Genomic DNA, 16,877 nt, shown 5'->3' on the forward strand with positions numbered 1-16,877 from the left:
AGGTGTGCTGTTCAATCTCACACCCTTCAGCATCAAAAGCAGTGGCGCAGCCCAGTGTTAATTACTTTCGCTGAAGTGTGTTGCTTTCACAGACTGCTCTTCACTCTGCCTCTTAAGTAATTCACTGATGCTTTTAAAAAAGTTTATTTTCCTGTAGACTTCTTAGGCTGTATCACCTACACAAAATGAATCAGGATGAGTTTTAGGAGGTTTTTGGCACTTGAAGTCAGTTGGGACTGTTGGAAAACATCATTCGGAGCCCGCAGGTTTAACCACACAAATCCACAGGCATTACCTTCCTGTTTTGACTGTGGCCTCTGTCCCCGTTGCTATAGAAACAGATTGCACTGCCAAAAATGAAAGGATGATAATCATCTGAAAAAAAAAAAAATAAAAAAAAGAGCTGGGAATGCAGCTAAAGATTATCTTAAAAGCACTCCTGCAGCATTTTGGTATTATATCCCTTTTTATAAGAGAGACACCCAGAAGGTATCAACAGAAGTGGAAACAAATCCTTTACATTTCAGGAGAAATCAACTTCAAACAGAATTTTCCCTCAAGTATCCTTCTAAGTTTTGTAGTACCTATATGGGGAAAGCAAACCACATTACAATGAATGGTTTCTGATCACTGGAAGTAGTGATGTCCCATTTTCTACACTGAAGTTTCACGGCCTAGTGCCCTTTTAACTGAGTTGCATTCAGAGTTTCTGTTACCTTTGCCTAGAATCACTTTCTGCAGCGCATTTGGGGCTTCTGCATTTAATTTGCAACAGGACCAGCAGGTAGGTAGTAGAAAAAAATCCAGCGGATGTCCAAGCTGAAGCTTGTCCTGTCATGGATTTTTTTCACATTGTTTGGCACCTGCCAACAGCTAGAAATGCTTTTTCCACAGACTCCTGGCCAGAAACGTTATTTCCACAGACTGATACAAAAATCGTCAATCTCCAAACCCCCTTGCTTTCTAACTTTCCTCACTGAAGTGGGAAGCTAGGTACGACTGGGTAAAGAGTCCAAAAGAAAACTCAGTAACACCAGAGTGTTATTAAGCAGGCATTCTTTATTGCAGCGCTGGGCAGCACTAGGGATTATCCACCATGAGTGCTCCGCCAATTTGGCAGATTTTCAGAGACTATATACCATAAAGTTATATATAGTCATAGGATTCCCAAGAACTCATTTACATAATCATGAGATTTCCTGGAACTCATTAATATATGTAAACGTCTGTCCCACATGCGCAGTCGTTTTCCCTGGTGGTAGTCAGGGGTCTTCAGATGAAGGCCGGTAGTCTTCCTCACTGTGTTCGCTGACTGACCCCTGCTGCTGTGCAAACTCAGTCCAGGGATCACGTAGGCCATGTAGGCTGTGTCCTTCAAGGCAGCTGTTGCAAAACTCCCTTATCTTTAGGTTTCCGTGCCTCTGTTTTCCCAAGGCCAAGCTATCTGAAGTGAAATACAGCCATCTTAAAAAAAACTATCATTATCTTCTCAAGGCCCAATTGTCTGAAGTGAGATATAGCCATCTAAATTACAAAAGCTCCCCTTTGTTTATTTATATAACTAGGCTAGTCGAGTGTCTAAGGTATTTACAACATCCTCCTTGTTCTTGGGGCCCCAACCGTTTCAAGACTCCTGGCCGACATGACACTATCCCTCTCCTTTCCTTCGCAAAAGGGAGGGAAAATACCAACTTGGGTTTCCCCACTTTCCTTGTTCTGCCTTGTCGAAGGCCGTGGGATCCCAAGGCCCGCCTGTGGAGCGGTGCGTGATGCCGCCGCAGTCGGGACTGGGAACTCCAGGACAGCAAGAGCTGTCGCCAAGACAACCGCTACCCGCCACCCGCCTCGGGGGGCAGCTGCCGTCACTCCCCGCCCCCGGCGGCTCGGGGAGCGGCCGCCGTCACCGGTCCCGCTGCGCAGCTCCCGAGTCACCGCCGCCCGGCGGGGCGGGCCCGGCTTCCCGCCGCCTGGCAGGCCCGGCCCCCAACACCTCCCCGCCGCCGGCCCCCCGGCAGGCCGCTGGCCGCCGGGGCGGGATGAAGCTGCGCAGCGAGCGGCTGCCGCGGGACTGCAGCGAGGAGCCCGACCCCCAGGCGCCAGGTAGGGAGCCGGCCCGCGGAGCCGCCCCCCGCCCCGCAGCCGCCCCGGCGGGACCGGGCCGGGCAGGGCCTCCTGGCTTCCCCGCAGACACTGAAAAGTGTTTAGTGATGTGACGCCCCCTCTTGCGTTCAGGCTGGCTTTTAAGCTCTGCCGTGGCGACCTTAACGTTCACAAGGGTCAGGCTGTGTTCTTGAACTTCCTTTTTATCAAATCTTTCATCTTAGTCTTTTAAAAAGGGGACACCACCAGCTTCAGACCTTTAGTGTGCTTGGAGCACCTCTCCTATCAAGACAGACTGAGAGAGTTGGGGCTCTTCAGCCTGGAGAAGAGAAGGTTCTGGGGAGACCTTATAGCAGCCTTCCAGTACCTGAGGGGACCTACAGGAAAGCTGGAGAGGGGCTTTTTACAAGGGTGTGTAGTGACAGGACAAGGGGGAAAATGGTTTTAAACTGAAAGAGGGTAGATTTAGATTAGATATTGGGAAGAAATTCTTTACTGTGAGGGTAGTGAGACACTGGAACAGGTTGCCCAGAGAAGTTGTGGCTGCCCCCTCCCTGGCAGTGTTCAAGGCCAGGTTGGATGAGGCTTTGAGCAACCTGGTCTACTGGAAAGGTGTCCCTGCCCATGGCAGGGGGGTTGGAACTAGATGATCTTTAAGGTCCCTTCCAACCCAAACCATTCTGTGATTCTATGATTATTAATGCTGTTCCATCCGTTTTGGGAAAAAAACCCAAATGTATGTCTATTTTTAAGCTGAGAACTGCAGCCGTGCTGCTTTATTTGCAAAAGCAGAGGAGCTGTCGGCGAAGAGAACGGCAGGTGGAGATCCCCTCGCACATTTTCTGAAAGGACAACTGTACTACGAAGAGGTTGTGGTTTCCTTCTTTTATGTAAATATTATAAAGCTGCCAATTTTCAACACCATTTCACTGGAAAAAGAGACACCTTAAAAAAACTACAAGAGATGCCTATGCATGTTTTTTTCCCCACGAAAATCACCAGGTGTTCCCCCTAAATACATTTTTCCTACACTTTCCCCAAGCATCTAGTGGTGTCTTCCAGTTCCCTCCCAGGTCTCCCAAGCACCAGATAAGTAGCAGCAGCCTATCCCTACAGCTAACTTCTAAGCCCAGTTGTGTTCTGGCCAGCTGACTGGCCAAACACACACACTGTGTTTTTAGTTACATGCTACTGGTCCCTGACCCAAGACAGAGCTTTCGATCTTTGTTCCCTACATAGCCATCAGTTTTGATGAAACTTGTTGAAGCATCTTATCTTTGAGATTTCTGTCCCTGCCCACTTTAGCTAAAACGGGTCGCCTAACTATTTGAAAGTAAATGCTATGGGAACAGTGTAAGACTGGCTGGCAGCTGAAATTAAACCTCAATTCCTTGTGAAAATTAGAATAACTCAGTTCAGGAAGATCGAAAAGAATGTAGTGTGAGTACTGATTCACCTATTTTCAAATGTGACGCGCACGGATGCAGTACTGTTCAAAGTGCAGCTAGTGTGGCACAGTGCGACTGATTTATCAGTCTCAGGGCTTGCAGCAGGAACAGAATTAACTCACTCAGGGTTTCTGCTTTCTGGGCCCTGTCCTTAACGTTTTCGTTAATGAACTGCTTGATTTGGGCATGATCAAGACTGATCCCATGGAGCAGAAGACCTGTCTGTTTTTTGATGAGCTGGCTTGGATGTCCATGTTAGGTATTGCTATCCATCCCTAAATACATTCTTTAAGCAGGTTTTAATTTCCAGATTTTTGGACATACGTCTGTATTGCCTAAAAATGCGTGCTCTCATAGTACTGCAATTTCAGATCTCAGAAAAAATCACTGCCTGGTCAGAGCCCAATGACTCCTTCTTACAGGACTAAATTCTCAAGAAAGGTGAGAGTACAGGTGCCTCCCGTACTTCTTTTTCTGATACTCATAACAATTGTAAAAAGGCACTTTTTTTTTCCAGAGTTCTTTTAAAAAAAACAAAGCCCACACAGTCATAATGGCTAAGCTCCCAAGACAATTAGCAGTTTAGACAATTAATAGTTTGGACAGTATTAACAAGGGGTGTTTTGTCATTGTGAGAATGTTTGACTGACTGTCGAAGTATCGCTCAGTTCTAAGCTTTTGCAGCCTGGTATGGTTTTACCAAAACACACAGAAAATTTGAAGGAAACATAAAGAGAATAACTTCTTAATTTTAGTATTGTTTTTACTTAGTATGTGTATACGCATGCATAAAAATATTTTCATAAGGACACCAGTCTCAGTTAACTGTTACATTACAGTTGTTTAACTGTGTATTTTTAAATCCAGTTTCTTCTTTGACTTAATGCAGGAGCAAATACTCTCTTAAGATTCTTTCTTAGAAGTGAAAGTGTCTCTGCTGTTGCAGGTGTTGACTTCATCAGAAATGTGGGGCAGACAGCTGGGTCCGTAAAACCTTCAGACATCTGAGTTTAGTCTTTGTGAAACCAACCCTTAGTTAAGATGTAAAAGCAGACCCTTAAACCCTCGAGGTATAAGCATAGCTCACCTAAGTTAAGGGATGTCAGATAGACAGGACAGGGCAGCTGAATTAGACTCTTATCTCCTTAAATTAAAAAGATAGCATTTTGAGGGAGGGGGAGAAAGGTTGTCAGAACACCTTTTGGTTTCAGAGATGATGTTTGTATACTACTGCTTATTTTTAGGGTTTTTTTTAAATATACATAAAAACAAGGAAAAGTTGTTTGAAAGTCCTAAGTGCTTTCATCCTGCTCAACTTTCTTGCGGTCGTTGACTTACTCTATTTCTGTTTTCTGCCACTTCTATGGTTGCAATTTTTTGTTCTTTATTTATGAGGGGAAATGCTCCATGTTGAAAAACTGTAAGAGAGTATATACTGGAGAGTTAAGCTGCCGTACATTCTCTTCGTTCTGTGTATTTCATTGTTTATTATGTCTTTCCCAGGGGTTGTATGAAGAAGCATTAATACAATTTGAAAAAATCAAGGATACAGATTTTAAAGCAATGTATCAGCTTGGTGTAATGCATTATGATGGACTAGGCACTAAAGAAGACCCTGTGAGTAATCTAGCTGTACACTTTTTACTTTTAATATTAGCTGATAATTACTAAGATCGTCTTTGTAAGCTTGATTATTTAGTTTAAAATAAACAGGTCTTTGATTTAGAATTAGTTTCATAAAGTTCAGATGTTTACAAAGCATTATTAAAGAGAAAGGGTTCTGGGCTAAAGAAATTATCAAAAAATAGCTATAATAAAATAGGTTTATCTGAAAAATACTTATGGTAATTTGTATTTTAAAATATAACTTCTAAGGGTTTATTTGTACTTTGTGTGGAAGCTATGTTTAAAAGTTGCTATTTGTTACTTTTTAATAAGCAGTATATATAAATGAAAATAAAATGTGTAAAGATAGAAATCAAACAAATGTATTTCAAAGTGTAAAACATCTGTTGCACAAATATTTTTTAAGGTACCTTCTATTCTCTTTAATACGGATGCTAAAGAAGATTGTGTTTCTGCCAGTGGTTGGCAGTAATATTTTTAAATTAGACAAATGAAGAATTACATTTGCATGAATTTGAGGAATTCAAGTTGAAGAATTACATTACAAAAAAAGGAAGACAAAGGAATGAATTGCTACAAGAAGAGTTAATTTATTGGAGAACATGATCTTAAAGAGTGGTATGAGAAAAGAATACAAACAGGATGAAAGAAAGGGTAGATAACAAGACAGGAGGGCAAGAAAATGAACCAAACAATGGATTAACAAATCAGATTCTTGTCTGGTGCTTAGAGGATGGTTGTCAGCAGAGCAGAAAATATTCCGCTGGTTTTTAGAGGTGGTTCGTTTGTTATGCTGTATTCCTGTATAATTACCGCATGGGTTTACTTGCAAATAAACATTTCAGTACAGTTTCTCTCCTTTTTGTGTATTACAATATGAGAGGTGAATAAAAGAGGAACCTTTTATAAAGGACTATTTCTAGTGTATTTAAACAGGGTGTCCATGCTAAATCCTAACAGCGTAAATCTGGTTTCCAAAATATTTATGAGGTCCTTGGATGATACACCATACAGCTGCTCATATGCAATGTTCTCCATTTGCTTATTTAACATTTAATTTTTTGTCCATTGTGAATCTAAGACATTTTTAATGGAGACTTCAGAGTGTACTGTTGTATCACCTTGCCTTCCGTTAAGGTTGTTTTATGATTTCAGATATATTATGCAATATGAAACAGTTTACAGAAGTCTAAAATTGAAAATGTAGCAAGTTTTAGGATGTTACATTCATTTACGTAACCACAAGAATACTTCTGAGAAAATTTTTATCAATGAAGAAGAGTAATAAAATATCACATGAACATTTATAAGGAAATGTTTCACATTAAAAATACGTCTGAGTCAAAAATCTAGGGGCTGTCTAATAACTAAAAATCAGTTCTGCTTTGGTACGACACTGTTCTCCAGACTGTCCTACCAGTATGCCTCAGCCTTTCTTCAAAGCGGAAAAATTACCTGTCTTGCAAAAGTTGGTGGATTCTCAGGTTCTTTATTTCATCCTCTTTGCAGTCTGACTGTAGTAACTAAAATGTCTCAATTTTAGGAAAGGGGAGTGGAGTACATGAAGAAAATACTCTACTCTGATTCCCCAAAAGCAAGACACTTGAAGTTTGCAGCAGCATACAATCTTGGCAGAGCATATTATGAAGGATGTGGTGTTAAGCAGTCAACTGAAGAGGCTGAAAGGTAATGGCAGTCAGTAATTTTCCTGACAAATATAAGGTACTGTGTTACTTAAACTTTCTTTGTCCCCATTTTCTTAGGTTGTGGCTTATTGCTGCAGACCATGGAAATCCAAAAGCAAGCATAAAGGCCCAGAGTACTTTAGGAATGCTTTATTCTGTGCTAGAAGATCTGAAGAAGGTAAAGCTCGCTTGTACCTTTTGAGTTTCATGAGTTCCAATTAATTCTGAATTTCACAGAAAGATCAGAGTGATGTATTTGACTCTGAAAGCTGTATTTTAAGTACTGCCAGGCATTGTCATCCATTTAAGCCCATATGAACAGATGGCCAGAATCCCTCATTTTGACTCACTTAATGCTGCTAGCCAAGATTATTTTTTTTTTCAGTGGGAGTATCAGGGAGAACAATAGAATGGATTTAAGTTTTTTAAGCTTTGGTAACCTTCAGAAATCAAGCAGGTGTCACTGACTGACAGCTCTGACAGTAAATGAAGCAGGTTTAAAAGCCTTACAAGGATTCTGCTTTCTTTTATGTATAAGCACTTACAGGATGGTTGATGTAAAAGCTTTTATGAAAACAGTATGCAAGAAAAGCAGTTGGAGTATATATTTACTTCAGCTTTGTGCCTCTTGTTTAGGCCTTTTTCTGGCATTCAGAAGCATGTGGCAACGGAAATTTGGAGTCACAGGGTGCACTCGGTGTTATGTATCTGTATGGACAAGGTATACGTCAAAACACTAAAGCTGCTTTGGAGTGTTTGAGAGAAGCAGCAGAACGTGGAAACATCTATGCTCAAGGCCATCTTGTGGAATATTATTACAATAGAAAATTTTACTCAACAGCTGCTGCAGTAGCCAAAAGGTGAAGTTAATTTTGCTTTATTTTTTATTACGGTTCTTCGTGTAAGACCATGTAACTCAGATTAAAATGATTGATAAGTCGGTGCTCTTGTCTCTCAAACTTAAGAGGTGTTTGATATAATAAATTGCAAGACCTCATCTTTAAAGAGGGAATAGCAAACCACAGACAAAATTAATACTATAAGGTTCTCAATTACTCAGTACAGTTGAACGTTTCTTTCTGATCCTGTGAAGCAAAGCAGGCTTGAACTAGAATCCCAAGTAGAAGCCCACACTCAACCCTGCCTTCCTGTCTCCTCAGTCCACCATCTGCTCTAGGCCTCTGCCTTCACCATTCCCTTTTAAACCCCTAAAAGTATTATTCTGCTCTCCATATCCCCCATCTTAATATCATTTCTACTCACTGTCTTCCATCCCATCATTTTCTTGTTCTGTGGCTCAACGTGCTTTGGTCGAGTTCCCGAGTCCTTTACAGGAAACACAAGCATTGATACCAGGTGGGATCCTGCAGTAAGCACTCTGAGCATCATGGCCTGGGACCTCGAAGTAGCTGCTGCACACAGTGCCAAGCTATCACCCTTTAGCTTTTCATCAATTGCTGCTTATGGGGATGCATACTGCATATGCATTTTTAAGCCTGGACCACAAAATAGGCATCTGCACACAACTGGTTTCTAGTGATTACTGCTTGCATAGAGGTACTGGTCTGAGCCACAGTTCAGCAGTCACTGTGGGACTCACTGCTCTACCTACATACTCTGGAGTGGTTTGTGTATTGCAGAAATAGCGATTGCTGATATAGGCTGCAATATTTACAACAGCCAGCCTGTATCAAGTTTCTGTATCTTGAACTAGTCATGGAGAAGAAAAGCAATGTTGGTGCCAGGTCTATAGCCGATACACAGCACGCTTCTGCAACAGACCTCTAGAGCTGGCCAGTATATGTTAGCAGCTCCATCTGTCAATCAGATTATTAATTTCCTGGAAATAAGATGCAGTTAGACTGACTACTTATACAAGCTGCACACAACAGCATTTGTGCTTTTTGTGGTATTTTTATGAAGCTGCTGCTTCCTAACCTGCGTCACAACCTACCATCTTACAGAAGCTGCCCCCTGTATATGCCACTGCATAGCAGCAGCTCTGGTAATTCACCAGTTCAGCAATGAATGTTGTTTGCTGTTCTTATTGTTGAAAAAGATTGTTTTCTCTCTGAACTGCTGCTTTTCTTTCTCCTGCACAGTAAGTAGACTGATAGCTATTCAGTCTAGTCTAGCTCTTCTCACTTGGAATGCATCCCCTTCCAGGCAATGCAGCACGGTAGATTATTCAGACAAGTAAACAGTGCACTTCAGCAGTTGCAACTGTGGTTGCAGAAAATAGCAATGAAATCCCATACTGCAGCCAGAAATGACAACTTCTGAACCAAAAGATACTGCCACTGTACTTGAAACAGTTCTACTTAATTGGGATTGCATTTGGGCCTTCAGGCAAAAATCTCATAGCAGTTCAACCAGTTGCATCAAATCAATACCTTTTCTGCCAAAATTTGTTTGTCCTTCTGTGTTCATACTAACTACACATTTACATTCTGTACAAACATACAAGCATTATGTGATTATGTACAGTATAACCTTGCCTAATATTTGGAGTCTAGATTAGCTACTAATAGTTCACTTCAAATAACAATTTTGTTATCCCATACAGTTCTACTTACCCATTGCTATGGTATGTTCTTCAAGTCAGCTGTGCTGAACTAGAATTTTTGCCTGACTTGACCGGGTATTGTTATTTGCACCAGCATCCTGTTGTGTATCTTTTGGAAAGGAAGGCAAAAATGCTGTATCAGGAAAGATAAAAGAGGTAATAGGTTACTGTTATATTTGAATGTTCTTGCTAACAAGTCTTTTTTTTTTTTTTTTTCTCCTGTTGTGTTACTCATTAATGGGACCAAATTAGGTGGGAGAACATGGCTCTCAAAACATTCAAGTGATTTAGCAGGCACTGACTTGCAGAGGGTTACTTCAGAACAATCTTTCATAAACACCGATTTATAGGGAGTAGCTATAAACTGAAATGACTTGCACTTTTCTTTCTTTTTTTCTGTCAAGTCTGTGACTATTTGACAGAACAAAAAACTAAAATGATGCGTGAAGAAGCACAGAATTAGTTCGGTATCTGGAAAGGATATGGGGATTGGGGGTTTCAGTTTTAAGACAACAGTTAGAAAAAAAAACAGTTCCCACTTAGAAAATGTTGTACCTAATATTATAGTAACAATACTAGGTAATTATAGCCTGATAGTTAAAACAATGTTCACTTTGTCTCTCTGATTCTTAAAATGGTTCTTAGTAAAAACAATATGCTGAAAATAAGGTGACAGCAAGCAGACGGATGAATGCAGAAGGAAGAAAATAATGGAGCTGTGAAATAGTCCTAAGTGGTCGCCATAAGAGGGTCTTATAACCTGAGGCTCTCAAGTATGTCCAAGATCTTCAGAGCAGTATGATTTGCCAGTATCCTAGTAAGAACTTGGAATTTTAGAAGCATGGAACCATGGAATGGTTTGGATCAGCCCTTTAAAGATCATCTGGTTCCAACCCCACTGCTGTGGGCAGGGACATCTTCCACTATATGAGATTGCTCAATTATATGAAATAAGAGCTTTGCCTTTCTTCCACATATATATTAATTTCCATTAAATATTTTAATATGAATGATTAGTGTAAAATATGCTGCCTTTTATAACTAGTATAACTATAGTGAAAGGGACTGCAAAAGTTACATATTTGTTTGCTATTTAATATCACGATATTCAAGTAAGACTAACTTCAAATCAAATACTGAATAGAAGAATCCTCATGAGGCTGCTGAACACCTGTAAATTTCAGCTTATTTTGGATAATGATGTAAGTGGAAAGGAGGTATTGTCGAGTCATACATGGTCACCTTAAATTATTGCTTGAAATAGCATTAGCTAACCTAATGCTGTAAATTCCCTAACAGGGCTACAGAAAACAATGACATCGATATGCTAGCACAGGTAACTGACTGTCTTCCTACATATGTAGCCAAGGGGGTTGCTATGGCTGCTTTCTACTTGGCTAGGTGCCTCCAGCGTGGCCTAGGTGTACGGCAAGATCAAGCTGCTGCTAAAAAATACTACTCTAAGGTAAGCTGGGAAAGTCTTACAGGCTAATATATATCTCGTGAAATTGCGTGATACTTTGCATCTGAGTATTTAAACTTGCTGCTTGGTTAAAGACTCCAACATTATTTATGTAAAAAAAAAAAAAAAAAGTATCTGTGCAAGAGAATGAAGAGTGTATATTGAAAAATACTAAAAATAGTCTTGAAAGGATACTACCTGCCCACTTCCTTAAGCGAACAACGCATTCTGCCAAACAAAAAAAAATCTGTGATCATCACCACAAACAGCTTCGTAACTTGCAAGATAAATTAGCTAAATGATTTGAATAATTTTATCCCCAATTGATTTCCTGTCATTCTCTCAAACTGAAAAATCGTTAACTTTTCCTCCACTTTAGGTTCTCTAACAATTACAACATTCATTAACGATACTTTAATCAGTCATAACTGGTTGTCATGCTTATTTTTATGTTTATGTTTTTAGCAATAGCTGAGGATCTACTGTTACTGATACACGGGGGGAAAAAATAGGTCACATTTTCTGAAAGTTCTAATGTTGAAGTAAGATTTATTGCTCTAGGAAAAAGATCAATAATGGCCTCTAGAAGATGAATCTGCTAAATAACATCAGTGATGCCTAAAGGTACAGCCAAGGCAAGATGATTATGCCAACTACAAGGAGTGTAGCGATATTGGATCTGTGCTTCAGAGAGATTCTGTGATTTCTGTGCATGTAGAGGCCATTTGTTTCTGCAAGTAGAATACTTTGATGTCCAGCTTGGTGCAATCCAAATAAATGGAGAGTTATGTAAATGATAAATTATCAAATAACAATGTTGTGGAAGCCACTGATAGAAGCAGCCTAGCAGAGCAGGTGATCCTCTTCATGAATACATAAATTTTAAACATTTTGTTCTCCTGCTGTGAAAAGCGTTATAGAAGATAGGATGAGGAGGAGATCAGGAAAAGAATATAAGCTGGGGTGTTGTGAACACTGTAGCCACTAGACCTAGGTAAATCTTAAGGCATGGAAGAGGCCCATCGGGACTGCATTGCTTTGTGTGAGTATAACCCTTCCCACTGTCTTCCATCAGTTCTAGCATAACCACCACAACTGAAAGAAAATTACAGCTTGCACTCATCGTTCATTAGCTGTACATCTGAGACTGATCACTAGCTTCTTAGTATAAAAGAGATAATTTTTATTGACTGGTGCCAAGCATCTCTACATCAACATGAAAAGACGAGGGACAGAAAATAAACAAGGAAGCTATCAGAAGCAGTAACTTCAGAACAAATAAAAGATGAGTTGTGGGTGTGTTCACTTTCTTTTGTATCTGGAAAATAATTCTGCTGTTAACTGTACAATTATACCCACTTAAAATGAAAATCACGTTTGCATTCTTAATTAACTGGTCAGCTGCATTTTTGGCCTACCCTTCTTAGAACCAGTCAGTTTTGAATGAGGCAAGAAAGAGAAGATGGGCATCCCAGAGGGTACTGAAATAGATGATGGAAGTGAATAAAACTGATCCAGTCTGTAAGCAGATTTATGTTTCTGACTGTGGTACTAGTACATGCCATACCAACAAACAGAATAAAAAAATAAAACCAAGCCTAACACTATAGTCAAGTATGCTCATTTTAAATACTGATTTTTTCCTACATGGCATCAGAAACAGGGATTTAAAGCTCAATATATTAACTCTTTAATATTTTAACAAGATTATTATCTCAGATAATAAAACTTAAAGACCTTATTAATGTTATATTGACAAAATACAATTTTATTTTAGCTATAAATTAGAACTCCCTATTCTTTGTTTTCAAAGGCATGCCTTCTGGATCCTGGTGTTGCTTCTGACCTTGAACTGGCAGCTAATCTTGGGAGAATTTAGTGTTTCCTTTGGCTGTGATTGGTACACAAATGTACTTCCTACAATAAACCATCTTTAATCTCCAGCAATTATAGACTGCTCATCACTTACTGCTTGCTTTTCAACTTTCTATAAATTATTACTTAAAGCAATTTACTGATTCTTTTTTATCTAAAAAAAAAAAAAAAAAGAGAAGGCAAAAAGCTCACACTCTAACTGAGATGAGGAAAAGGCAGACTTTTTAAAATGGTATTGAAGACTTAAGGTTTATTAAGGGCATTTTACTGGGACAGATGTCCTGTATTTTCTTAATGTCATACTGCTTTATAGCACATGAATCAAACAAAAAAACCAAACAGAAACGGTTGTTTTATTTTCTGCATTTTTGGTATTTAAATATTAAATTTTAATATTCTGAAAAGCTGGAACCCAAACTTGTTTAGTTTTCACATACAACCCATTCACAGGTCACAACCATTCTTAAATCTTACCTTTGCTAGTGGTGTGTATACTTTCTTTCACAGGCTTTTTTAATGCCATCTGTATCTACTTACGTGTCTTAACACATTTTACTCTCAGACTGCAGAGATTCGAAGTTGGAGATTGGCCTGTATGACACTAAGCTTTACAGTTCAAACCATGTCAACTTCTAAAACTAGAAAATACTAATTACAGAACTATTGAAAAAAAAGTTAGTATGGAAACATTCAATATACATGTCCCCTGCACGAGGCCTGTTCTTCTCAATCCTTCCTCATATTGCATTTACACTGTGCCTCTTTTTGTATTAGAAATAGTTGAAAACCTTTTGGCTAGGAGTGTGGATCCCTGAGCAATGTTATGCTGAATCTTTTACCAAAAGATACTTCGATTAACCACTGGCAAATTTTACTGATTGCTATGGTACGCTTGCACATTTCTAAATACCTATTTACTTGTAAAACTTCGTTATGTGCAGAATGTGGCTTGCTTCTTAGGACTGTGCCGTGACTTGAAAACTTTTCTGAAACTGCTGGAACAGAAGGCTAGATGTTAGTAAAAACATGGATTTAAATATAGCATACAGATTTTGTGTACCTTAAACTACAGCCAGGCTCAACCGCAAGCAGTTTTTCTAAGAGCACAACTGTACTGAATTTAAAAGAAAGTAATGAGTGTCACCTAGGGATTTTTGATGATGTTTAATTATTTAGATGTGCATTAAGACCATATTTACATATTTTTACATAACTTAAAAAACCACTGAAGACATCGTTTTCTTTCCTTGTATAAAATAAGGGAAAGATCTGAAGGTTGTTTGAAATTGGGGTATTTGAATAAAACAGCCCTGAGTAATATCAGGGAAGTTATTAGAATGGTTTAATTAAATGTCTACTTAATCATTCATAGAAGCAATTCATAAGCACTAATCTCTGAACTAACATTTAACACAGGCATTCTGTTAGGACATACCAGTTTACAATACATATTTTTGACCCGGACTTCAAAGTAATGTAAATATTCCTTACGAAACTAGTGCTGTCAAACTCAATCATTTGTTGTCAGTACAGCCTCATTATCAAGTACTGCAATCCAGTTGTGTTATTTATTGCTTACAAATGCTCCAAACTACGGGAAATCTTTGGTAAAAACAAAATTAATAAAATTTTCACAATAGCTTTACATGTAGTATTGCACGACAAGGCTTTTTCAGTACACAAGAAAAAAAGGAATGCTCAAATCCTCAGTGAGGAGATTAGAACTGTACAACATTCATTAGTTTACCACTATAAGCAAAATTTCTTTTCATAAATGTTTAAAATATTTTCTGGTTTCTTTCAGCTTATATTAACATTTATTTTTCAATCTATATTTGAAACAGAAGAGTAGTCAAATAGAACAATTTAAATAAAAATTGGCAACTATACAGCATTGTTTTGCCTACCCTACTACAGCATCAGATCTTTTCAAGTCTGTTTACTTCACAAAAAACTCAAGAGGAAAGAAAATAAGCTAAAAATAATCATAGTCCTCAGCCCTCTATGGAAAAGAGGAAAATAAGTTTCATGTCTATTACTGGACATAGACATTTCTCTAGTGGTCCAATTGTGCAGGTTCAAACCTAAGTGGCATTAAGCTGCTCTAAATGAGCTCTTAGCTCAGGACACAGTTCAGTTAGCAGCAGTTCCAGCAAAACCTGGAAAACAGAAAAGAGTTAAGATGAACACAGGTACCAAATGAGAATTTCTTTTTCCATTCTGACACGTTCAGAGCATCACAGGTAACAAAAGCATGTAGGGTCATTCCACTCATCATTCATGCAACTGCTTTTCTTTCATCCTAAAGTTAGCATGCACCCTACAGATGATATGGGAAATGTCTTAAGGCTGAAAGAAGGCAAGTGCCATGGGCAGCTGCTTTCAGATGGGGATTTCCCACCCTGTATAAACTGGTGCTGTCCTGTCGAAGCCGTGGTAGCTACATAAGCAAGCACCAGGGCATGCACCTCCTGAGCAGGCCGCGTCCACTCCTGTGCCAAGGCTGTGTTACGTGACTGGCTGCTGAAGGAAATAAGCCAGAAGAGACTGACTGAGAGTGAGGGTATTACACTTGGATCCAGCTGCATACTCCAACCAGTCCCAACCAACAGTAGAGGAGTGGGCTGTCATGTCCTAACTCCAAGCCAGTCCTGGAGCTCTCCTTCCCTAGGATTCTTCAAGGTATGTCTATTTTTCTCAACTATATTAAGAAATTAGCTTGCACCTTACGAAGTCAGGCAAGTTGGATGCAGTAGAGGATCTCTTTTAGACAAAAGCAATACTGTTTTTAAACCTAAATAGCTTTTTGTTATTCAAAAATCAGTCAAATGATGGACCCAAATACATTTTTTCTGACTTATTTTAATGACAAAAAAAGTTACTTGCACACAGAACAGTAGTCCAACATAAATCTCTGCCAAAACACACACCCCAGGCTTTAATACTGAGTGAGCGGAGCTCAGCAATTAACAGGATTATATAAAGTTAAAAGGCTACTTTTCGGGTTACTCACATAGAGTAGATGCTTGTTAGCCTTTCTTTCTTGCAACGCATTGAACACTTTCACTACACCGTGACGGGCATTTTGTTGTCCAACAAGACTCTGCAAAGTATCTGCAACAAATGTTACTTCAGCTTATATCATTTCACTCATGCTAGGCAAAACCTCCAGCTAGCACTACTACCCCTAAAGGGGGGGAAATAAAAACACTGCCCTTCAGGGTCTTAGTTACAAGGTACACAGACCCCATTCACCAACCTTTTAAAAACACACAGGTAACTTAGGTCTCAGGTTGAAAAGATTCCCTTATTCTCAAGTTACGCAAGTTAAATAATAGTTTATGCATCTAATTGACAACATTTTAAGTGTTTTAACATGATATATAGTATACCTTTTAGGTAGTTCACCTTGCAGAGTCAAGTCTAATCTCATACATTATTAAACCATTCACTTAAATACACCTTCAGCCACAAAGACAGAATTCCTACAACAGTTAAAACAGATTTAGCACTTTAATTGCCTCTCAATCTTCACAGAAAACACTTTCCACAAGTAAGCAGATAAGAGAATTCTGAGTCAATTATTTACATTTTGGATTAAATTAGAGAATAAATAGTGATCCAATGCTTCATCATTAATTTAAGGTGCATTCAGCTAAGTCCTGACATACCTCTCCAAACTCAGAAACAAACAAACAAAATCAGAAAGCAACTACGGAAGGCTGTTCTAGGTGAGTAGGTGGATATATAACAGAGTAAATGGAGGGTTGTTTACACATCAAATGACAAATATTTTGCATGCATACCTGCTGCTATTTTTGCAGTAAAAGTTGATTAAACAACCTAATGCAAGGAGGTATATGAGATATCTCAGTGAAGCCATAAAATAGCTCATTAAAGTACATTCTATTCAGATGGAGGGGAGATAAAAAGCATTCAAGCTGTGTTTAAGTGCATTTCCAAGGGCTACAGGGAATCAATTTTGTTTCTTCCCAGTTAGGTGCCTTTGGGTTTACATGATCTCCAAAGAGTCACAATTATGTAATTGGACTCCCTGTCCCGTGAATGGGACCGGATGGAGCATCTCAGAACCGGGCCCCAGAAACGTGCATGCT

The 16,877-nt window shown here is 39.2% G+C and overlaps 2 protein-coding genes across 6 annotated transcripts in view; one reads left to right on the forward strand and one right to left on the reverse strand.

Annotated features, from left to right (window-relative positions):
• Positions 1-1,951: 1,951 nt before the first annotated feature.
• LRP2BP (LRP2 binding protein) lies at positions 1,952-12,834 on the forward strand. Of its 4 annotated transcripts, none has more exons than XM_068403594.1 (8): positions 1,952-2,100; positions 2,854-2,969; positions 5,052-5,165; positions 6,718-6,860; positions 6,938-7,037; positions 7,496-7,719; positions 10,725-10,890; positions 12,701-12,834. In XM_068403594.1, the coding sequence occupies exons 1-8, from the start codon at positions 2,037-2,039 to the stop codon at positions 12,764-12,766; spliced, it is 993 nt and encodes a 330-aa protein (XP_068259695.1). In that variant the 5' UTR covers positions 1,952-2,036; the 3' UTR covers positions 12,767-12,834. The 4 variants fall into 4 exon arrangements, with proteins under 4 accessions (XP_068259695.1, XP_068259697.1, XP_068259696.1 ...); XM_068403596.1 differs by having other exon boundaries at positions 10,827-10,890; XM_068403595.1 differs by lacking the exon at positions 12,701-12,834 and adding an exon at positions 11,963-12,201 and having other exon boundaries at positions 1,953-2,100.
• Positions 12,835-13,023: 189 nt separating this feature from the next.
• The window catches only part of SNX25 (sorting nexin 25), a 94,659-nt gene continuing 90,805 nt past the window's right edge, over positions 13,024-16,877 (reverse strand). For both annotated transcript variants that reach the window (XM_068403999.1, XM_068404000.1), the window contains 2 exons: positions 15,776-15,876; positions 13,024-14,921 (listed from right to left, as the gene is read on the reverse strand). In XM_068403999.1, coding sequence (XP_068260100.1) covers positions 14,847-14,921; positions 15,776-15,876 — 176 coding nt within the window. In that variant the 3' untranslated portion in view covers positions 13,024-14,846. The remainder of the gene's footprint in view (positions 14,922-15,775; positions 15,877-16,877) is intronic.

This window comes from Nyctibius grandis, chromosome 6 (genome assembly GCF_013368605.1).
Source record: "Nyctibius grandis isolate bNycGra1 chromosome 6, bNycGra1.pri, whole genome shotgun sequence".
NCBI lineage: Eukaryota > Metazoa > Chordata > Aves > Nyctibiiformes > Nyctibiidae > Nyctibius > Nyctibius grandis.